This window comes from Stegostoma tigrinum, chromosome 27 (genome assembly GCF_030684315.1).
Source record: "Stegostoma tigrinum isolate sSteTig4 chromosome 27, sSteTig4.hap1, whole genome shotgun sequence".
Classification (NCBI taxonomy): Eukaryota; Metazoa; Chordata; class Chondrichthyes; order Orectolobiformes; family Stegostomatidae; genus Stegostoma; species Stegostoma tigrinum.
In genome coordinates, this window is record NC_081380.1 from 45204645 (window position 1) to 45229834 (window position 25190).

The following is a 25190-nucleotide window of genomic DNA, read 5'->3' on the forward strand; positions in this document are numbered from 1 at the left end:
TATAAACCTCTGTAATGTCACCCCTGAGCTGCTGATGCTCCAGGGAAAATAGACCCAGCCTCTCCCTATAGCTCAAACACTCCAATCCTGGCAACATCCTTGTAAATCTTTTCTGAAGAAGGGTCTAGGCCTGAAACGTCAGCTTTCCTGCTCCTCTGACGCTGCCTGACCTGCTGTGTTCATCCAGCTCTACAGCTTGCTATAGAAGCACATCAAATGCCTTCTTTACTATCCTGTCTACTTGCAACTCTACTTCCATAGAACTATGAACCTCCGGTCCAAGGTCTCTTTGTTCAGCAACACTCCCCAAGGCCTTACCATTAAGTGTTTAAGTCTTGCTCTGGTTTGCCTTTCCAAAATGCAGCACTTCACATTTATCTAACAAACTCCAATTGCCACTCCTTAGCCCACCTGCTCATCTTATCTAGGGACCATTGTACTCAGAGTAACATTCTTCGCTGTCCGCCATACCTCCAATTTTGGTGTCATCTGCAAACCTACTAACCATACCTCCTATGTTCACTTCCAAATGTTTTAAGTAAATGATGAAAACTAACTGAGTAAAAATAAAGGGATAACAAGGTGTAGAGCTGGATGAGCACAGCAGGCCAAGCAGCATCAGAGGAGCAGGAAAGCTGACGTTTCAGGTCTAGAAGGATCTAGACCCGAAACATCAGCTTTCCTGCTCCTCTGATGCTGCTTGGCCTGCTGTGTCATCCAGCTCTACACCTTGTTATCTCAGATTCTCCAGCATCAGCAGTTCCTACTATCTCTGAGTAAAAATAAACATCCGTAACAGTGAAATCAACATGGCAACAAATTTATTTGGCCTCACTAATAAAAGGAAAAATTAAGCAAAACAATGACTCACAGGAATGCTCCAAATTTGCATTCCATCTGCGTATCCGATGAGAAGCAGCAATGGGGGGTCATTTACAGCATTGTTCATTTCATGATACTCTGGATTCCTCGCAAGATCTGCAAAGAGATTTCAAGGTTATAATGTACCTACTGTTAGATCACTTCCTGACAGCAACTGTTACACGGCTCTTCCCAAAATACCCAAGAATCAGCCCTTCGGTTACCTACAACCAAAGGACAACACTCATACTTTAAACACAATTAGTTATGTTTTGAAGCACATGTACTACAAGCACAGAGCATAAGCAGTTTGAACAAGCAAAGTTCCACCTATTTCAAAAACAATAATGACCATTTAAACTGTTCCTGCTGTTGGTTCAGAAAATAATGTTAGCATCAGCAGCAGCCTGAAATAGTCTGAGGCACTGAATTCTCCATTACAGCTTGGCTTTCATCTATGTTATTTATCTTCTCTCCATTCTCTTAAAAGCTGTCTTGGAAATGTCCTACTCCAAAATTTCAGTGTCACTGCTATTGGGTAATAAAATATTTTACACTGTAAAATGTTCCTGTTTGGGAAAAGACAGCTCTAGGAGACAATTTTCTGTTTTTCAGTGAGGTGGTCTTCACTATATCATGCAAAGACTCAAATATTTATATGCAAACACCAGAGGACATCAATTGGCATTTCATTTATTTCTATTATCCATTTAAAGAATGTGAATGCTTGCTAGCAAAGACTCAAAATTCCTAATTGCTTTGAGAAAGTGATAGCTAAGCCATTTCATGGGTTAGTTAAAAGTCAACCATCTTGTGAGTGAGGAGTTGTCTCTTGGTCCAGCCAGAGAAGGTCAGCAGTTTTCCTACCCTGAAGAACAGGAGAAATCAGATAGGCTTTTGCAACAAGTTCCTTTGTCATCATTACTAATACCAGCTCTTTCATCTAGATTTATTTAATTAACGCAATTTAATTCCCCCTCAATTGTCATGATGGGATTTGAATTTATGTTTCCAGATCATTAGTCCAGCTCACTGGATTATTCATCCAGTAAAATATCCACTATGATACCTTACCTCAGAAAATAATTTTTGAAATCAACTTCTTTAATTTATGCTGAAAAATGGGATTCGGTGCTTGTTTTGACTGGCACTGACACGACAGGCTGAAGAGCCTTTTTCTGCACTGTACGCCTCCATGACTCAGTGACTCTAATCCCACAGCATGTTTTCACCTGCACTGGTACATCCACACTGTCACATATCTCAAATGTAGTTGGTACCCAAGCGAAATCATACTCTTATTGAATGCAATAAAGGCGGATGATCCAAACATGTGCAACTGAACTAAAAAGCAGTCACAAATGCCGCTACTCATCAATTTTGATGCATCGGGGCCATATTTCCATGAATTAAAAGTAGCAATACTTTCTATTTGTTTTGAGAAATTCAACTTTCTTTTGATTGTAATTGGTATAACAGGTTCCCAAAAAGGATGCAGTAAAAGTAATTCTCCACATTGTGACAACTGAATTTAAAATACTTATTGCAAGATAACAAAGTGTGGAGCTGGATGAACACAGCAGGCCAAGCAGCATCTTAGGAGCAGGTGCTGCTTGGCCTGCTGTGTTCATCCAGCTCCACACTTTGTTACCTTGGATTCTCCAGCATCTGCAGTTGCCATTAGCTTTAAAATACTTGTTGCATACAGATTCCAGGTGCAGATACTTAACAGTGGGAGTTTTACGTTTCCCAATGGAATTTGTCGTAGTAGACATTTTAGAATCATAGAAATCCCTACAATTTGGAAGCAGGCCATTCAGCCAATTGAGTCGACACTGACCTTCCAAATAGCAGCCCACCCAGACCCACTCCACTACCCTATCCAATGTAACCCTGCATTTCCCATGGTTAATCCACCTAGCCTGCACATCCCTGAAAATTTTGGGCAATTTAGCATGACCAATCCATGCTAATCTGCACATCTTTGGACTGTAGGAGAAAACCAGAGAACCTGCAGGAACTCCTTGCAGACACGGGGAGAATGTGCGAACTCCATACACACAGTTGCCCGAGGGCGGATTCGAATCGATTTCCCTGGCACTGTGAGGCAGCAGTGCTAACCATTGAGCCACAGTGCTGCCCTAAATTGTACCAAAACAAAAACACAGAGCTCAGAAAACTAGCTGCTCATTTTCCACCTTAGAGCAGGTTGCCAGGCAGGTCCAAGGTTTTGCAGTCCATTAAACAAATGGAGTGCTTCCAGGATATATGACAATTTCCACAATCAATGATATCAATAGAGTATCTCTGAAGGAAGAATACCCAAAATGGTAGGTAGCAAACAGGCAAAAAAAATTTGAAGATTTTTTATTGATTGAAAAGGCTATAAAAATTCATATAAATTTCTTTTGATGCCTTATAAAGCCACAAGAAATAGGAAAAGGCATAAGTCGTTTGATACCCCATGGCTCATCTGACATTTCTAATATATACTTTCCTGCACTTTCTTTGTAACCCTGGATCCTCCTCTCAACAAGAAACTATCTATCTCAGCCTTTAATATATGCAAGGACTCTGCTCCCCACAGTTCTCTGGCAAACAGTTCCAATGATTCAAAGCACTCTGGGACAAAAAAAGTCAACCTCATCTCTGTCTTAAATTGGCACCCGTTTACTCTGAAATAGCGCCCTCTCATCCCAGACTTTCCCATGAGGGGAATCGTTCTCTCAGCATTTATCCTCTCAAGACTCTTAAGAATTCTAGATGTTTCAAGGGATCACCTCTCATTCTCTTATATTCTGGTGTGTAGCGTCCCAAGTTCTTTAGCCCTTGTTCATAACACAATCCCTCCATTCCAGAGGTCATCCTAGTGAAACCTGAACTGACTCCAATGAAATATCCTTCTTCTAATAAAGAGACTAAAACTACTCACGGTACTCCAGATGTGATCTCACCAACACCCTGGACAGGTGCAACAAGACATCCCTACTTTTATACTTCAAACCCCTTAAAATAGGGGCCAACATTCCATGATGTAAACTTGGTTGGGGGGGGTGGATCTTTGGATTTTTCCTCTCTTCTCAAACACAGTGATGTCAATAGTTCTTCACCAAATTCTCTATACTCTTCCCCTTGTCTCATCAACATCCTGTTTTCTTATCTTCCTAAGATGGGACATTCTGCTACAACAGAGATGCTGTATAATTATAAATTGGAATAATGCTGTATAAACTATATAGTTAAAATCAATTTTTTTAATAAATATTATTGCTTGGATGTGCAACTCTATTCGTTCCCAACAAATAAGTCAGCAATTTATAATATTTTTCAACTTCAACCCATCTATTCTTGCTCCAACTAAATCAAATATAAAATAATTGCTTTATACAATGTGTAATCTCTGACAAAAAGTTGTAGCTAATCACTGAATAACATTATTACAACACGTGTTAGTGATCAAAACAGTATTAACTGTGTAATATTTTAACCAACACAGGAAGTGCAGGCAAAAAACAAGATAAGCATTTCATGTTATGGACTCTCAGAACTAATGAAAGATCTAATCCAACCATTCTACTCTAATCCCAAAATAGGTGTTCTGACAATGACATTTAACCCGTAAAGTTGATACACTAACTGGATATTTCCAGTGTACCATTGTTACAAGTACAGTACAAGCCATTTATTTTGTTTTTTTTCAATTTCACTGAGATATCTTTTACGCTTGAAATGTATTTCCGATTATAGTTAACACTTGCGGCCAAGAATGTCAAATTGTTGGGACAAACCAGTACAGACTGGCTCATTATGTTTTTACCTACAGTCAGCTGCAATTTTTAAGAAAAATCTCTAAAGCCTCCAACTCATTCGGTAAAAATGGATACTTCCTTGCATTAACTTTTACATGTTCTACAGCATCCTCGGGCAGAAACTTCAGACACTGAATTAGGTGTTTGCATGCAGAAACACCTGGGCAACCTTCAGGATTGGGTTCATTAGTAGTAAGGTCCACTATCCTGTCCTTCTGGCTGATAGATATCATGGATCTTGAAGATGCTGCTGAAGAAGTCTTGGTGAATTGGAGAAGAGCAATTTGTATTCAGTACATACTGCTGTCTGCCACTGTGCAACAATGGGGAGGAAAATGAATGCTTAAAATGTTGTGATGCTGGTCAAACTTTGTCCTGGATGGTTTTGAGCTTCTTGAGTGTTATTGGAGCTGACTCATCCAGACGAGTGAGCATATTCTGCCACATTCTGATCAGCGCCATGTAGGTGGACTGACTTTGGGGAGTCAGGTGGTGTGCTACTAGCCACAGAATTTCAAGCCTCTGACCTGCCATTGAAGCCATAAGTATTTATGTGATTGGTACAGTTAATTTTCTTGTGAATGTTAATCTTCAAGGTGCTGTTGATAGTAAATTTTATTATGGTAACCAAAGGAGGTGGTTAGAGTCTCCCTTAGTGGGGTAATTTGTATGATGCAAATATATAGGACTAATTATGAATAAAGAAATGAGATATTTTTCCCGGTAAGACTTAGTCCTACAGTCAAGTAGTGGAATCAAGGATTATGGGGATAAGGCAAGAGCAGGATACTGATTGTGGATGATCAGCCATGATCATAATGAATGGTGGTGCTGGCTCAAAGGACCGAATGGCCTACTCCTGCACCTATTGTCTATTGTCTACAGTGCCTTTGTCAAGTAAGCCAACAGGACAACTTCCAACATAAATATTAATTCTTGAACCCAAGATGCCACTCCAGCTTTGTTGCCTTCTCACCCCAGCAGTACAGAACCCAAAGTAAGTGAAGGAGTTCAAAACTAGGTGGCATATTTCAGTTATTAAATATTTTTTATGTCCACACTGTGGATCTTTAAACCTTAACTAGCCCTTTTCTAAAGTCTATAGCTAATTTAATTGTTTTGGTTCTATTCAGCTCAATAGGATTGTTATCACACCATTTTACAAATCGGGTGGTTAAGAAAGCGTCAACACACTTCAGTGCTCAAATCATTGAGTATATAAGTTAGGATGTCACATTGAGGTTGTACAGGACATTGGTGAGGCCACTTTTGCAGTACTGTGTACAGTTTTGATCACCCAGGTTTAGGAAGGATATTATTAAACTGGAGAGGGTTCAGAAAACATTTAACAGGATGCTGTCTTGACTGGAGGGTTTGAGTAATAAGGAGAGGCTGGGTAGGCTGGGACTTTTTTCACCAGGGCATAAGAAGTTAACGGGTGACCTTATAGAGGTTTATAAGATCAAGAGGGGCATAGATAAGGTGAGTAGCAAATGTCTTTTCCCTAGGGTGGGGAAGTTCAAAACTAGGCAGCATATTTTTAAAGTGAGAGGAGAATGATTTAAAAGGGACCTGAGGAGCAACTTTTTCACACAGCGGGTGGTTTATATGTGGAATGAACTGCCAGAGAAAGTGGGAGGTGCAGGTACAGTTACAACATTTAACAGACATTTGGACAGATACATGAGTTGGAAAGGTTTAGAGGAACATAGGCCAAACACAGACAAATGGGACTAGTTTGGTTTGGGGAAGCTGGTCGGCATAGACAAATTGTACCGAAGGGTCGGTTTCTGTGCTGTATGACTCTATAACAGTAAAAAACCTCAAGAGTTGCAGTGCTGAATAGTCAAGTTAATGGACACACTAGTCAAGTGTTACACCTCCACTGTTGGGACTGATTTCTTCACTACCACCACCAAGCACAGATCTGTGTTCTACAATTAAAACTATACCACAACAGTATTGTTGAAAAAGTTTCCTTATTCAAATAGCGCTGGGATGAACCATTCACCTTTCATAATGCTTCACTGAAATCCTATTGAAACAAACAGCAACAATCTGGATGTTGTACACACACATACTATGGTTTATAGCAGGGTTGACAAGTTTCTTTAGGTGAAGCAACACATTTTTTTCTCAATCGGGGGGGCAGTGAACAATTTTCAGAGTTAAGGGTTACCACAGTGTTAAACATGAATTATAAACAAAAATTTCAAAACAATGAATTTATCATTTGAATGAGTAATTGTTAAACGTGGCCAACAATGAACAGCTAGCAACGGATCTAACGAGTAATACCTCTTTTGTTAACCCTTCCAGTCAAGAAGCTGAGCTAGAGAGAGCACAAGATTAGGCCCCGAATCCTGATTATCATGGAAGGGGCCAGGGGCATGGCGAACCTAAGAAATGGGATTTAACTAACAATGACTTTCAATCATTCTGCCTGGGCACAAAGGAGCTGACCTTGGCAGAAGTGACATCAAAGTCGGAGGTTGGAAGCAAGTTGCATTTTAGCCTGGGTTTTTGTCCTCTAGCAGTCTGCTTTGTGAAGAGAATTTTGGCAAGGGAAGGGGAAAATAAGCAAGGATGTATGAACAACTTAAACACACTCACTGAACCACCCAAATGCACCCAAACGCCCGCATATACAACCATCCACCCATCTTCATCTTCCCACCCCACCCTCACCAACATGCCCAGATTTATTCATTAGCTCATTCAAGCATTCACAAGCATTCATTTGCTCACTCATCAATTCATCCACATTTTCACTCACTCGCAAACCACTCTGCCCACACACACTGACTCACCAATCCACCCGCACTCACCCTTTCACCCATACTCACTCACTCACCAATCAATGCAGACTCACTCACTCACCAATCTACTCACACTCACTCACTCACCAATCCACCCGCACTCACTCCTTCAACAATGCACCCATCCACACTCCCTTATCAATCCACCCACACTCACTCACTCATACACCAATCCCCCCACAATCACTAACCATTCCACCTGCACTCATTTCCTCACCAATCCACCTGCACTTACTCACTCATCAATCCACCCGCACTCACTCATACACCAATCCACCTGCAGTCACTCTCTCACCAATCCACCTCACTCATTCACTCATTGATTAAGGGAGACTTGTTAAGCTTTACAGGATGGTTGTGAAGGTACTAACATACATCTGGTCTAATATTCCAAAAAGTCATGGGGCATGCTGTTACTGCAACCACCATACTCACGACCTCATGTCTATCACCCACCCCTCCCCAATCTGTCCACATTCGTTATTCCCTCTCATCATCCAGTCGGCCAAACATCCAACCTCTTGCCTAACAGCCAGACAGCCAGCTTGCAGCCTATTTCTCATTGGCCCAATTCTCACTTCTGTCTACCCCAGTGATAGAACATAGAACATTACAGCACAGTACAGGCCCTTCGGCCTTCGATGTTGTGCCGACCTGTCATACCAATCTGAAGCCCATCTAACCTACACTATTCCATGTACATCCATATGCTTGTCCAATGATGACTTAAGTGTACTTAAAATTGGCGAATCTACTACTGTTGCAGGCAAAGCATTCCATACCCTTACTACTCTCCGAGTAAAGAAACTACCTCTGACATCTGTCCTATATCTTTCACCCCTTCAATTTAAAGCTATGCCCCCTCGTGCTCGCTGTCACCATCCTAGGAAAAAGGCTCTCCCTATCCACCCGATCTAACCCTCTGATTATTTTATATGATCTCCCTGTAATTGTCCAGGGCCACATACCACAGACTCATCAACATGGCTCCAGGCCTCAATCACACTATGCTGCTTACTTCTCTTCTAACGACATACTGTTTCTCTCCTGTATTTGCAGCTGAAAGGCTCACCTATCAGAAACAAATACAGGAGAAAAATGGCCTCTGCTGGAGGAGCAGAATCTTGCATGATCTTCCCATTACACTCGATTATATTTTGAATAATATGCTGGTAAATCATAAAGAACCCCTCAGTGGGCTGCATTTTGGCCCACTTTTGGCTACCTTTGGATAAACCCCATTTGCAGGAACCTTAATGATATTACTTCAATCAGGTAAATGGTAGAAATTAGTTAAGGAAATCAAAAAGTTGCATTTACCATTAATATCAGCTTTCTCAAAACGGACCCAGACTATTTTTTCCTTCTCATCCGTTGGAGGTGAGCCAGTGTATGCCTGAAAATGAAAAATGAAATTGATGTAAAGAAAACTAAAAATATTATGCATACATTAACATTGAGTAATACAGCATGGAAACAGATCCTTCGTTCCAAAAAGTCTGTGCTGACCAGCTATCCCAATCTAACCTAGTCCAATCTATCAATTTGTCTACAATCATCAATAACATAGATACTATGGTCATAGATTTCAGCCCCAATGCATCTAAAGGTGTATTTTCTAACAACGCTCTTAGCAATAGCAGACTCAACTTCGACAGCAGTGTTATAATAAGTGAACAAGTAAATTTCCCTCCAAACACTTAGCGAAAGAGTACCTCATCGTTCATCAAATGCAAGATTCAACTTTATTCTGTGTCATAGAATCCCTATTATAAGCCTGATGAGATCAGCTAATACGGCAGCTTGGTAGGATAGCGGTTGTGGCAATGGGATAGCTACACAGTGGTGATAAAATCAAATCCCAACATAGCAATTTGTGCAACAGAATCCAATAAATGTGGCGCCAGAAGAAAATCACAAAAGCTGGATCACTGTAAAAATTTAAACTACTTCATTTATGATCTGCAGGAAAGGATCTGCCACCTTTTGTTACAACCTACACATGATTTCATACTGTACAGCAATGTGTCTACTGGGCAGTTAGGAATGGGCAGGTCAAGAAAATGTACACTTTTTTTAAATAAAGCTCAATCCAGGAATTAAGCAATGTGCTTAAATGTTTCATATGGATTTCACTGTACCTGGCAGGGTCTTTCTTCACTTGGGAATAAGCAAAGGTAACAAAGATATAATTTTCACTGCAAGATTCTTCCTGCTGTAATACTGCATGGGTAATAGATACAAATAAAGTAGGAACTCCAATACCAAATAAAGGATCAATGGATACGCTCATCAAAGATCTTTCACACAACCTCAATTTTGCTGTCAGTTTAGTAAATACACATCTAAAGTTCCTGCAACTTATGCACAAAGTCATTTGCATCAAAATGTTCTGATCTTCTTTTTCAAAGACTTAGCACACCTGTTAAATTAGCAGACAAGGGCATTCCACTGGAATGCATTAAACACTCACACAGTGGTAAACAATTCTGTTAATTCAAAGTTATTTTCTGCTTGAAAAGTATTTTAATTATTCAGTTAACAAATGAAACAATTTCAGTTCATATCAACAGTTAAACAATTTCAAACTAACAGAAGTAGGCTCAGTTGTTCAAACCAGAACTGAAATTATAACCACCAGGAAAGGTTAAACAAACTGAGGGTCTTTAGGAAAGAGAAATCTGCGAAGGACGAGATCTAAATGATGAAAAAGAACTATTACGAACATTGTACTTCATAAAATGTAAAGTAGGCTTTAAAAGTACCAGCTCAAATACGGCTTTTTGATCTGGTTGCCACAGAGGAGATATTCAAACAGAAATCTACTGAAATATCAAGTGGCAGTTTTCACACTTAGGGCAGCTTTTTTTCTGAGACACAGAGGGAGAACCTTCTGTGTTGGACAAGTTTCTTGTGAGCTGCCTGCAAAAGCACTGAGATGACTGCACTCACTCCTAGAAAGAAAGCTTGCCAGATCTTGTGCCCATCAGATACTTTTAGGTGGACACCAGAAGTCTTTCCTCCTCAACCTCCCAAAGCTGTGAAAAATCACAAGCTGGCAGGAAAACGTAGGTAGCCTCCGCTGCTGCGGGTACAATGGACCCTCCTGGACTGCAAGGATGGAGGAGCAATCGGGGATAAAGTGGGTGTTGTGAAGATGGGAGGGTCTTTCAAGATGTTTTCACAAAGAGGAATCCATGCGGATTAGAAGCAAGAACAGGGATTGTTTTTCAGGAACTGTACCCTTGTCCCGCATTTCTCAATGATACACAAATTAGTGTAGATGGAGGGACTTAATTTGTCCCACCTGGAACTAAGAAAATTGCAGCCCATTGGGAACAGCTCCGTAAGCCGTAGTTAATTAATCATTCAGGGTCTTAAGCAGAGGCAGAAAAGAAGATCACTCCTGGGCTTTCTCACCTGGAGCTTTCTTAGCTGCAAGTTGGAAAATGAAGTGAGTTAGTCCCGATGACAACCTGTTTCATTTTCCAGGCCGCCATCTCCTCCTTCCTCACTTCCTGGATACCTTAAAGATTCCACTGAGACAGAAACAAGACAGATACTATTTTGTGGAAGAACAAAGCAGTGACACAATAAAGTGCAGGGGGGGTGTTTGTGGTAACAATCAAGCAGAGTGCTTCTGAGGGCTAGTTTTCTATTTTGAGAGAAAAGGAGTATAAGAGACAGGTTTTTTGAAATTTAAGGAATGAGGATTTATTGAAATTTGGTGAAATTCAGATTGGCAAGGCTTATGCCAAGTGGAACGGTATTCAAAGGACACTAGTAGTTTCAACCTAGTGAACAGGGAAAAGTGTGTTGGAGAGCTGGGTGTAGCTTTGGACCTGTTCCTCCAATGCCCATACCTGCCAGAAATCCAATGCATAGTGAAAAAAGTTGTAAGACGTATCTCAATTGTGTAAGTTATTAAAAAGGACAAATAGGAATGAGCAATATGTGCTGCCAATGATGCTCACATCCAATGAACAGTTTAAAAACAAGTTGGGAATACACACAGACAGAACAACTTAAAGACAACTCAATCGACAGTGTTTCAAGCATTCCAGGCAGAAATGTTAATCAATATTCTCTCAAAACAATTTCAGATGCTGATTCATTTAATTAAGATTTACAGAATTTTCTAATTTTACTTTAGTTTTACAACAATTGCTATTTGTTTTTACCTGAGGAATTCTATTGCAAATGGAGTACAGCACAGACAGGATACCTTTTATGAAGGGATTTACACAATTATATCACATACCTGTGGAACTACATCTTGCAGAAAGGTGACAACACTCTCCATGTATGATTGTTCCCTGTAAATAACACAAACAATTCACAAAAGAGTTCAATATTGTTTTAAAATCATGCAGCCATGGCTGAGAACATTAGAAGGTTTTGTTTCTGGATCTAAAGAAAGAAAATTCAAATTCTATGCAATTCGTTTGCCAGCTCTGATGGCATATATTTCAGGAGGTCTCATCAGATGACACTCTGCCTCCAACCACCATACCACCTCTACAATTTCACCACTGGTTGATCTTCAGAGTGCACCTCATCCTCAGACCATGTGAAAAGCAACGGAATGATTCTTGACTTTTCAATCAAAAACCTCTTCTTCCTCAATTACAATAGGTTTTTAACTAATAAACTAAAATATGCAAAGAAAATGCATGATTGTAGCAACAGGTTTCTGAAGACTAATTTTCAAATCTTGGAAACTCCAGCTTTTATTAAAGGGTTGGTAACACTAAACCACAGATAGTAATGTGTTAAGTATATGTTTGTTAAATAAATACTTTCCTGGTGGGTTTATCATTTTATTTTGCATCTCTTTCGTCATGATGTTACAAAATATGGACTGTTAGTCTTCAAATTTCATCAGCTGATTAAATAGCTGGGACTTTCATGGACAGAAATAGTTTTTTTAAAAGGAGCAAAATACTAACATGAACGGTCTTAGGGATCATGTGACCCACACAGATGGCCAAGTTTCATGAGAATCAGTGTGGATTTGACCAAAGACAGACTGAGCTGAAATAATTTCCCCTAAGGGCAATGAAATCAGTCAGTCTGGCCCCATGGGAAGCATGCAAAGGCCCTCATCTCCTGTTTGATTTTCGCCATTATAAAAGTCTTCACATGTTGGAAATGAAATATCTGCAAGATTTGGCAGCTCGGACACAATAACCTCCTTAGACATGGAACATAGAAATTCCTTTCATTTTAAGGAGCTGTTTCGGCAGACCAAGAGAGATGGAATTGAGAATTCAGATCTGATGACAGGCTAAGACGGCTCTCTCTTCCCAGGAGAAAAAGACCTGGTTGACTGATTGAAAGAAGCATCAAATGATCAAGTAATCTAAAAATAATTACAACATTTGTTATTGCTGACTGCATCCACGAAATAACTAACAGACCTTGGTCTTAGGTTAAAAACTTACACCTGAAGACTAGCAAAAAGACTCTGAACTGTGTATTTTCTTTTAATAGTTTTATCTTCCCTTTGCCTTTTAACTGTGTGTGCCTGTGTGTGTGTGTGTGTGTGTGTGTGTGTGTGTGTGTGTGTGTGTACACGCACATGTGTATGTTTGCGAGTGTGTGGTGGGGGGCACGCAGCAAGAGACACAGACAGATAGAAAGAGAGCGAGTGAGAGAGACAGCCAACATGGCTACATCAAGGCTCTATGCCTGTTTACTAAAGCCACTGATTCTTGCAGAGGTATGCCTCCACTACCCTCCAACAACCCCCTTTAAAGCAATGAGAGAGAATTTAATCAACAATTGGTGAGCAGGGGCTGTCTATATTACAGACCAGCCAAGAGCTACTGCATTTGCCTGCTCACACCAATTCACATTGCACATACCATACAACTAGGTCAGATAAAATGATGGTGGAGAAAAGATAACAGTAAAGCTGTTTCTGAACTTTTCAGACTTCCAGATAAGAATAAAAGACATTCATGGTGCTAAAGAATAGACCCCTTCAAAGGAATCAACAGTTCAAATCTGGAAAAGATATATCCAACCTTATATAAACTGTTACAACCAGAAAATTACCTTTCATCTGAGTGGGAAAAGCTTCCTATCAGATCATTCAAGGACTGGCTGAACTGTAGGAAATAAATAAACTGGAACTGGCCTACATTTACAACATTATACAAGAAAAATCAATATCCAGAGGCATTATTTGTACTGATATCTTAATATTGCTTTCACCTTGTGGCTGTAACCATTTAGAAATCAGAGTCTGCAATAGGTTCTGACTGGACATAATGAACTTAGGAGATTCGGGTCCAAGAAGCAATTGTCTCTGTTTTCGCTACCATTTAGACAAACTTGCTTACAGTTCAGGGTTCAGTCAACTACTTCAGGAACTTCCACCTTGCTTCTTTCAGAAATTCTATCCTATTGTTCCATGCGAAGAAAAAAATTGGCTATATTGCTGGCACTTGGAGGACTGCAGGAGGCCATCACTGGCAGACTCTTGCAGACAAGGATGACTCTCCTCCACGGTGAGTCCGTGGGTGGCTGTGCAATCTGATGCGACTTTCATAAATTCCGCCACACTTGGGGCAAAAGTGATCCTGGGACGGGGTGGATGGGGCATTGGTGTGGTAGCATCCTCCTTACACTATTTTTGCCTGGCTTCCGTTTTTGCCAATAGCAGGTTTTGAGGTGCTCAACATCTTCCCAGATGCTCCTCTTCCACTTTGGACACCCTTGAGCCAGTGATTCCCAAGTGTTGGTGAGAATGCAGCATCCGTGAGTCCTTGAGCATATCCGTGAAATGTTTCTTCTGTCCACCTGAGGCTCACCTGTTGTTTTGGAGCTGAGAATAGAGTGCCTCACTGGGGAGTCTCATGTCAGTGATGCAGGCAACGTGCCCAACCAATCACAGCCAATCAAAGGTGATCTGAGCCTCAATACTGGGGATGTTGGCCTGATCAAGGATGCCGATGTTGGTGCATCTGACTTCCCAGCGGATTTGTAGGATTTTGCACTCTTGGTATTGGTTTCGATTCCACCCTCGGGCAACTGTCTGTGTGGCGCTTGCACATTTTCTCAGTGTCTGCATGGATTTCCTGCAGGTACTCTGGTTCCCTCCCACAGTCCAAAGATGTGCAAGTTAGGTGGATTGGCCATGTTAAATTGCCCATAGTGTTCAGGGATGTGTAGCTTAGGTGGGTTAGGAGGATGGGTCTGGGTGGGATGCCCCAAGGGTTGGTGTGGACTTGTTGGGCCGAAGGGCCAGTTTCCACACTGAAGGGATTCTATGATTCTATGAAAAGCCTGATGAACAATATATGCTACAGCCCCTTACTCACAGGTTGAAGTCGCTAACCCTGCTGACTCAGTGTGTGACTGCAGCAATTTTCTTCCCATTGCGTATTTTCAACTTCTGGCATGATGGAAAGGTGCACTCCTCATCCAGTGGCTCCTACTCTCAAATATGCACATTCCCTTCTTGGTGACCCATCCCATTAATCCCACAGGATTCACATTTCAAAAGTCTCCACCAAACATGCCCATATTCACCTACACCTGTCTATCCCTCCCACCCAGATCCTGGCAAATAAGTACCGATGCTAGTGTGGTCATTCACATCATTTCCCTTGAAGCCAGGGTGCTAGTTATTATGGACAAACCTTTCTCCCTCATTACAGCCTTCCCAGCCATGCTGCACACTATTGTTCCATTCAAAATCCTGCCGCCCCCCCCCCCCCGACCCCGTCTCCAGAACTGTATTGTACCCTTGCCCAGAATCTGAAGGCTGCAGTCCCATGCCTGTAAATTCCCAAGGCTCAGGATCACAGCTGCAGCTGCAATTTCACTCCCAACTCAGCTGATCCCCCTCAGTTTCTGAGGGTGGACCCAACAGACAGACTATGGCCCAACTCCCTCAATCAACAATCAACAACCCGTGTCCAGGCCTTGCCTGTGTCTATGTGTCTATACATCCCCCGACTGCATCAGCCCTAACCCCTGACTTATCACTATAGAACCTTGGCACAGACCCCCAACTGAGACTCCCGTGACTGGACACCTGACCTTGGCAGAGCTGCAAGATTAGTACGGGAGTCTTCCCTTGATGTAGTGTGCCAGGATCCCCTGACTGACAGATACCTCCATGGGCTTCAATGAGGATTACATTTGTCTTATTAAAGTTGTATTCATGGTTACCCATTTACTGCACAAGCATTGCATTTTCCATTTAAATTGCTGGCACATGGAGAAGTTGTGAGGTTGATGTAGCATACTATCTTACAGCAAGATGTATCCCTCCTAGACTGAGGACAGCTTAGCAGTATGCAAGCTGCCTGATTTTTGTGACTGTGTAAATCAGCACGGCTTGGCAATATAAGGCAGGGATGCTATGAGCAAGCAGATAAGTATTAAGTGAGCAAACACTAAGATAGCAAGTGAATATCCATGAGATGTAGCCTGATCCAGTGAGTCAGCTAGGCACCTCCTCCTGCGCACAAATTATCCCGGCTGCAGCTTTTAATACAAAGTCCTGGTACACTTCCCCATGCAAGTTTGTGTTTCCAGTGTCATGTCAGTACATAGTAGAAGTGCTAGGATGGTCATGTTGGGCTGGCAGATGTCAAATGTCAATGTCCATAGAGGAGGAATGATTGCAGCTGCTGCCCATGCATGATTCTCTGGGCTCCAGTTTGGTTGCAGTCAGCATGGAGATAGTTTGAAGCAAGCAGCAAGATGGATCTGCCAGACATGTGCTTGCTTTCCTTGGTGAATTTTGCAATGTCTGTCTTGGTTAGTACATTTGGTTAAGATGGAAGTCTTAATACCAATGAGGCAAGTTGTGGCATTAACAAGGCATTTAACAATCAATAAAAAGTATCATTTGGCAAAAACAGAAATTGTTGGAGAAATCCAGCATGTCTGGCAGCATCTGTGGAGAGAAAACCAAGTTAACATTTTGGGTCCGTGGGCCCTTCTTCAGAATTTCTTCTAGAGAAGAAGTCATTGCACTGGTAGAATGGACAGATACGTGACAGATGAAATTTAATGCAGGTGTGGGTGAAGTAATACATTTAGAACATAGATCACAGAACATTACAGTGCAGCACAGGCCCTTCGGCCCTCGATGCTGCACTGACCTGTGAAACCAATCTGAAGCCCATCTAACCTACACTATTCCATTATCGTCCATATTTTTATTCAACGACCATCTAAATGCCCTTAAAGTTGGCAAATCTACTACTGTTGATAGAAAGAATGAGGAAAGGAAATACAAAATTACTTAAGAAGGCATGAAGCTTTACTTCTTCCACTCATCAGAATTAGGATACAAGAAACAAACTTAAGAAAGAAGACATGGATGAGAAGAGGACACTGATTGGTTAGGCCGTCATTGGTCTGGAGATGAAGCAAGAACAGTTAACTAAAAATCTTAATTCTCAGATCAGGCAGGTAGATTCTGAATGATCAGGGTATTGCCATGGGGTGGCACAGCAATTGGTTGTCTCCAAAAGCCCTTTTTGAGTGAAAAAGGTGCACTTTTACCTGGATAATTGAGGTTCCTGTGTATTTATATCCATATCTTCTAACAAACATAAATGCATCACATTGTGAGTCCAACTGAAGATCTTAAATTGGTTTCCAATAGCAAAATCACATCTAATGACATATATGCTATGCTGAGGTTTGCAAGCACAGACTGGTCAAACACAACCTGGCATACCTCCCACTGCAAATAGGCAATAGGACTTGTTGTTTGATGTAGTTCCCCAATCATTGGGACATTCGGCCTACAAACCTGGAATCACACTGGAACTCATGTTACATTACTCAGGTGGGAGTAATGACAAAACATCTTTTTGGTTTGACAGGATATCCTGTTAGTGGAGAAAACCACTTGTGGGTTTACTGTATATAGTAGCATTGTAATACAGCTTTTAGCTGTTGTTCAAATTTTTGAGACACCTTCCCCTTTCAGACTAATCTGAAGTAGATTGAGACCACTCAAGGATAAAGGTGATGGAAATAGGCCTTTTCATGAATTCTTGCGATGTACTGCGAGTGATGATTGACTAAGCTCTCTGTTGTCATGCAAAATAGTTTTGATTTGCTCTATCAAGCTAACATAGCAAGCAGATGGCAAGGGTCCATTTCAGAAGGTTGCCAGTAAAATCGATCTCATCACATACATTTCCTCTGTTCTTATGTGCAGCTGCGTGAACCTCCAACATCCAAACAGGATGCATGGTCCCTCCAAGTTGCTGCATGGCTTTATAGGACAATAAGAATCCCAGTGCATATATTGACCAGGGAACATAGGTGATTGGAAGATAGTAGCTGAGGGCTCACTGGCAGAGTTCTCAAATAATACAAGGCACTGATCAACCAGGATCTACCTGCCTAGTCTGAGAATTAAAATTGACAGTTATTGCTGCATCTTCAGGCCAATGACGGACGAATCAATCAACATCTTTTTCTCGTGCTCTTTTTTCAAGTCTGCTTTTCACATTCTTGGTTGTGATAAGTGCAAGCTAAGACCCTTCAATTTCTTAGATAATGGGAACTGCAGATGCTGGAGATTCCAAGATAATAAAATGTGAGGCTGGATGAACACAGCAGGCCAAGCAGCATCTCAGGAGCACAAAAGCTGACGTTTCGGGCCTAGACCCTTCATCAGAGCTCTCTGATGAAGGGTCTAGGCCCGAAACGTCAGCTTTTGTGCTCCTGAGATGCTGCTTGGCCTGCTGTGTTCATCCAGCCTCACATTTTATTACCCTTCAATTTCTTGTTACCTTTTAGCAATGTTCGAAGTTTATTGCTACCAGGCAATTCTTAGAATGGAAAAAGCAGTGGGATGTGGGGTAAACATTTACAAATCATTGAAGATGAAAGGGCAGGATGAGAAAGATTCATAAATATACGCACTGAATGCAAAAGCAAGGAAGTCCGGATGAACATTCAAAGGCTTGACCTCGAATGGAGTATTAAACTTGTTACATCAGGTTTTGGATTTATAGATATTTTAATATATTTTAGTTTTACTTTGGAATTTTGAATTTGAACTCATGACATATGAGTGTTGTGTGTGTCTAATGGCCTTTAATGATTAATTTGTACTTATTTTTGTAGCTATGTTGATGTCTTTTCAACCAGAGTCTGAGAGAGATATTTTTGTAGGCAAATTGGAATTTGGGAGAGTTTAGAGTAAACCCAAGTAAACAGCGGAGTGCATTAAGCTATCAAGTAGAAGATTAAGGAATCTTTTGATGAAGAAACAGCTGTAGATGAGGGACAAATAGGTGCTTTTGTTTCATTTCGGGAAGATTGCAGGCTTCTTAGTTGTAGTTGGATATGTAAAGTAATTGTTCTTGAAAAGGGCAAAAGACATTTCAAATTGCTGAAAATAGGTTATCTTAATGTCAGGAGTTTCATAGATGTTTCAGACCAGAGTGTTTAGTTAAGAGCCTGAAGGATTTATTTGAAACTTGGAAGGTTCAAGCTCAGTTATATGATGGTACCAGGATAAGTCTACCAAATTCTCAAGACTGGCCATTATAGCCACAATCAAACTAAGCCCCAATGAGGGTGATAGAGAAGGAAATTCCCTCTGGTATGAGTACCTTAAGAGGGTGCTCTTGGAATTAATGGGATTATATTTTTACTCTGTGTTCTATTTTATGTTCATTTGTTCTATTTTATCTTCACTTCTTTTGCATGGTAAACTTCTGTTTTGTTGTTAAAACCAAATCTGCACAATTGCATGCTGAGGCACCATCATATTAAAGTCAAAATAAATTATTTACGAAGCCAGATTTCTGTCCAGGATCTGACATGTCCAGTAATAACATCACCTGGGATCATAATACACCTTATTCTGGGCATCACTTTTGAAAAGAGGTGAAGTTTTTAGCATGGGCATTGAAAAGCTTCATAAGTATATTCCAAAAATTAAAGGTTTCATTTATTTGAATGAATTGGTGAAGCTAAGATCATTCTTAAGAGAGGCCGAGAGGATATTTGATTCAAAATTGCAAGGTTTCTGAACAGCATAGAGAGGGAGACTCTCCATTGACTAGAGATGGACAATTATAGGACACTGACTTAAGGTGATTGATAAAAGAAACTGAGATGCATGAAAAGGCATTTTACCAAGTGAGTGGTTAGGAATCTAGAATGCACTGTCAGTGAAAGAAGTAAATTGAGATTCTTTCTGGATTTTAAACAGGAATTAGATATCTGTCTGAAGGAAAACAAAACATATTTAGGACTTTGGAATAAAGGCACAGCACAATTCTATGATTACATAACTATTATTTCATTTAAGAGGGAGCAAGCGTTTTCAGTATTAAACAATTAAAATAAGCATATTCCTTACGTGACTGCCTGATGTCGGACCATGATTCCACCTGTACATCTGCTGGGACGGCGGGGAGAGTCTGTAGCCATAGCTGCTCAATTCTCCAACCTAAATTGAAATGAAAATTGTCATGAAAGAATGTAACAGTATCTTTTCATAAACTCAGGAATTCCAAAAGTTCTTCAATGTCAAGGAAATACGTCTCAACTATAATCACTACTGCAGTGAACTGAACACCAACAGAAAGCATCTAGGTAAATAGTCAGGGATTCTACATTTTCTTTTTTTTTTGTAAATACTACAGTTATCAAGGAAAAGAGTTTAGCACCAGGAAATGGTGTGCTTCTCAGTATCATTACTAAGCAACCTTTGATGAGGTACAGCAGAGGAACTCTCCCCTAACTCAACGAGTTCTCACACAACCTCATGTAGGGGGCTTTTAATCACAATAATTTCCATCATTGAAGATAGCTTCATTATTTACAAAAATTACTTTCTTCCTTGCAGTATCCAGGATTTTTGGTCCTGGATATTGCTTTCTAATTTGAACAGATATTTTCTTTTTTGCATTATCCCGGATGCTCAGAGGAGACAATTTCATTTTTCTGACTGTATCCTACAGATCCTACAGTCTCAGAGTGTCAGACTATTAACTGACTAGTCAAACCCAAATACCACAGGAACCATACAAGTCAGATCAACAATATCACAATTATCCAGCATCCAGTCACTAATACTCAGAAATAAATAATTTTACTACACTGTCTAGATTAGGAAATTATTCTGCACAAACACAATCAATATTTGATTCAACGAAGCTTACACAAATAATGAATAGAAATAAGTCTGCATTAGCCAGGATTTATATTGTATGCCATTACTCAAGAAATCATTAGAGAGCATGATGTTGCACTGAAATTTATTGTTAAAAATTATTTGAAAGTGAATACCATCCTGTATAATTTAATATGATGCATTTGCTTTTGTGACAGTATCAACTTTCTAAGTCATCTGACAACGAAAAACAAGCATTACTGGGGAGAAGAGAAATGTGACTCCTAAAATTGTTTCACATTGATAAGGCACTCTACAACAAAAGCAGAATAATAGAAGTGATACCTTGGGGTCGTGTGTTGCCAGAGAACTTCACCTCACTAATCCTATTCAGTGCGGAGTAACATCAAAGTCAATGCCTGTGAATTGCAAGAACGGACTACTGCAGGACAGCCCAACAGCTTTTCCAAATCTAAGCCAAATGTAGAATGTATTTCAGTTGCACAATACCAGGTTTAAATACTGCAGCGGTGATTGAAAATTGATAACTGGAGGTGCAAGAAATTCGAAGTGATAAACTGAGATACGCAGGAAGTGTTCCGATACCAGAAATTGTGCCAACTTAAGTAATAATGGGAACTGCAGATGCTGGAGAATCCAAGATAATGAAATGTGAGGCTGGATGAACACAGCAGGCCAAGCAGCATCTCAGGAGCACAACAGCTGACGTTTCGGTCCTAGACCCTTCATCAGAGAGGGGGATGGGGTGAGGGTTCTGGAATAAATAGGGAGAGAGGGGGAGGCGGACCGAAGATGGAGAGAAAAGAAGATAGGTGGAGAGGAGAGTATAGGTGGGGAGGTAGGGAGGGGATAGGTCAGTCCAGGGAAGATGGACAGGTCAAGGAGGTGGGATGAGGTTGGTAGGTAGGAGATGGAGGTGCGGCTTGGGGTGGGAGGAAGGGATGGGTGAGAGGAAGAACAGGTTAGGGAGGCAGAGACAGGTTGGACTGGTTTTGGGATGCAGTGGGTGGAGGGAAAGAGCTGGGCTGGTTGTGTGGTGCAGTGGGGGGAGGGGACGAACTGGGCTGGTTTTGGGATGCGGTGGGGGAAGGGGAGATTTTGAAGCTGGTGAAGTCCACATTGATACCATTGGGCTGCAGGGTTCCCAAGCGGAATATGAGTTGCTGTTCCTGCAACCTTCGGGTGGCATCATCGTGGCACTTCAGGAGGCCTATGATGGACATGTCATCTAAAGAATGGGAGGGGGAGTGGAAATGGTTTGCGACTGGGAGGTGCAGTTGCTTATTGCGAACCGAGCGGAGGTGTTCTGCAAAGCGGTCACCAAGCCTCCACTTGGTTTCCCCAATGTAGAGGCAGCCACACCGGGTACAGTGGATGCAATATACCACATTGGCAGATGTGCAGGTGAACCTCTGCTTAATCTTGGGGCCTAGGATAGGGGTGAGGGAGGAGGTGTGGGGGCAAGTGTAGCATTTCCTGCAGTTGCAGGGGAAGGTGCCGGGTGTGGTGGGGTTGGAGGGCAGTGTGGAGCGAACAAGGGAGTCACGGAGAGAGTGGTCTCTCCGGAAAGCAGACAGGGGTGGGGATGGAAAAATGTCTTGGGTGGTGGGGTCGGATTGTACATGGCGGAAGTGTCGGAGGATGATGCATTGTATCCGGAGGTTGGTGGGGTGGTGTGTGCGAACGAGGGGGATCCCCTTTGGGCGGTTGTGGCGGGGGGGGCGGGGTGTGAGGGATGTGTTGCGGGAAATGCGGGAGACGCGGTCAAGGGCGTTCTCGACCACTGTGGGGGGATAGTTGCGGTCCTTGAAGAACTTGGACATCTGGGATGTGCGGGAGTGGAATGCCTCATCGTGGGAACAGATGCAGCGGAGGCAGAGGAATTGGGAATGGGGGATGGAATTTTTGCATGAGGGTGGGTGGGAGGAGGTGTATTCTAGGTAGGTCTTCCGCACCTACACAGGCCCCAAACCCCACCTCTTCCTCCATTACATTGATGACTGTATCGGTGCCGCCTCTTGCTCCCCAGAGGAGCTCGAACAGTTCATCCACTTCACCAACACTTTCCACCCCAACCTTCAGTTCACCTGGGCCATCTCCAGCACATCACTCACCTTCCGGGACCTCTCAGTCTCCATCTCAGGCAACCAGCTTGTAAATGATGTCCATTTCGAGCCCACCAACTGCTACAGCTACCTAGAATACACCTCCTCCCACCCACCCTCCTGCAAAAATTCCATCCCCCATTCCCAATTCCTCCGCCTCCGCCGCATCTGCTCCCATGATGAGGCATTCCACTCCCGCACATCCCAGATGTCCAAGTTCTTCAAGGACCGCAACTTTCCCCCCACAGTGGTCGAGAACGCCCTTGACTGCGTCTCCCGCAACACATCCCGCACACCCCGCCCCCGCCACAACCGCCCAAAGAGGATCCCCCTCATTCTCACACACCACCCCACCAACCTCCAGATACAACGCATCATCCACCGACACTTCCGCCATCTACAATCCGACCCCACCACCCAAGACATTTTTCCATCCCCACCCCTGTCTGCTTTCCGGAGAGACCACTCTCTCCGTGACTCCCTTGTTTGCTCCACACTGCCCTCTAACCCCACCACACCCGGCACCTTCCCCTGCAACCGCAGGAAATGCTACACTTGCCCCCACACCTCCTCCCTCACCCCCATCCCAGGCCCCAAGATAACTTTCCACATTAAGCAGAGGTTCACCTGCACATCTGCCAATGTGGTATACTGCATCCACTGTACCCGGTGTGGCTTCCTCTACATTGGGGAAACCAAGCGGAGTCTTGGGGACCGCTTTGCAGAACACCTCCGCTCGGTTCGCAACAAACTACTGCACCTCCCAGTCGCAAACCACTTCCACTCCCCCTCCCATTCTTTAGATGACATGTCCATCATGGGCCTCCTGAAGTGCCACGATGATGCCACCCGAAGGTTGCAGGAACAGCAACTCATATTCCGCTTGGGAACCCTGCACCCCAATGGTATCAATGTGGACTTCACCAGCTTCAAAATCTCCCCTTCCCCCACCGCATCCCTAAACCAGGCCAGTTCGTCCCCTCCCCCCACTGCACCACACAACCAGCCCAGCTCTTTCCCTCCACCCACTGCATCCCAAAACCAGTCCAACCTGTCTCTGCCTCCCTAACCTGTTCTTCCTCTCACCCATCCCTTCCTCTCACCACAAGCCGCACCTCCATCTCCTACCTAATAACCTCATCCCACCTCCTTGACCTGTCCATCTTCCCTGGACTGACCTATCCCCTCCCTACCTCCCCACCTATACTCTCCTCTCCACCTATCTTCTTTTCTCTCCATCTTCGGTCCGCCTCCCCCTCTCTCCCTACTTATTCCAGTTCCCTCACCCCATCCCCCTTTCTGATGAAGGGTCTATGCCCGAAACGTCAGCTTTTGTGCTCCTGAGATGCTGCTTGGCCTGCTGTGTTCATCCAGCCTCACATTTCATTATCTTGCCAACTTAAGTAAGTTTCTTTTTCCTTCTAACTGAGGTAATCTCAGTCAAAAGCATTTTTAAGCTGTCTCCCCTCCTGTACCAGCTTCTCTCCCACTCTCAATAGTTTATGGGCAGTCTGCTGTCTCTCTCTTTGCACAACTCTTGCAAATTCTTACTTCATTATCTCTTAATTCACCTCAACACCTCCTCCCCAAAGAGAAGGTAAAAGCAAAACTGGAAAACCTGAATCCTTAAGAATCAGAGCTGGTAAATGCAATGGCTGACTGCTTAATGATATTTTCATTTCAAACATTCACATTACTCATTAAGTTATACATATATTTTATATATATATATAATGCACATCATCACTAAAGGAGTTCAGTTCCAAACAGTAACACATGAAGAAAACAAACTAACTTTGGAGATAATGGGAACTGCAGATGCTGGAGAATCCGAGATAACAAAGTGTGGAACTGGATGAACACAGCAGGCCAAGCAGCAACTTAGGAGCACAAAAGCTGAAGGATCTAGGCCCAAAATGTCAGCTTTTGTGCTCCTAAGATGCTACTTGGCCTGCTGTGTTAAACTAACATTGGAGTTTGACTCTATCCAACAAACAAACCCAAAGCATTTTGCCTTGTGCAGGATTATATTGATATATAGTTTAGACACCAGGAAAATCCAATAACTGAAAAGATCTAACTTTGAAAGCGAGACCTCAGCCTGGTCTTTCTCCACTCTGCTTTGACAGCAGTTGCCCAAGCTGTACTGAGACCCCAGCACATAGTCCTGGCTTTGTAATGTGCCAGTCTGCAACATTCAGTCAGGGTCAACTCCTTGTTCAGGAAGACCAATAAGTTTTGGGCAGGGCAAATGCAGGTTTTACCAAGTTGATGGTAATCAAGGCGCATTCAATGTTTGTCTCGGTGTGTATCCCAGGAAACAGACTGGAGCTGCTTGGGATGAACCTCAACAAAAACCACTGTGACTTTGTTCAGACTTCCTTTGCAAAGACACACTCTAGAAGGAGATGTGTGACAGTGTCATCCGCCCTGCAGCCGCTTTGAGGGCAGCGTACAG

General features: G+C 42.4%; 1 protein-coding gene across 2 annotated transcripts in view; it reads right to left on the minus strand.

Annotated features, from left to right (window-relative positions):
* bcas3 (BCAS3 microtubule associated cell migration factor) overlaps positions 1-25190 on the minus strand; it is a 1086700-nt gene that overhangs the window by 1055768 nt on the left and 5742 nt on the right. For both annotated transcript variants that reach the window (XM_059655421.1, XM_059655420.1), the window contains exons 2-5: positions 19851-19940; positions 11751-11805; positions 8810-8885; positions 872-978 (exon numbers count right to left, since the gene is read on the minus strand). In XM_059655421.1, coding sequence (XP_059511404.1) covers positions 872-978; positions 8810-8885; positions 11751-11805; positions 19851-19921 — 309 coding nt within the window. In that variant the 5' untranslated portion in view covers positions 19922-19940. The remainder of the gene's footprint in view (positions 1-871; positions 979-8809; positions 8886-11750; positions 11806-19850; positions 19941-25190) is intronic.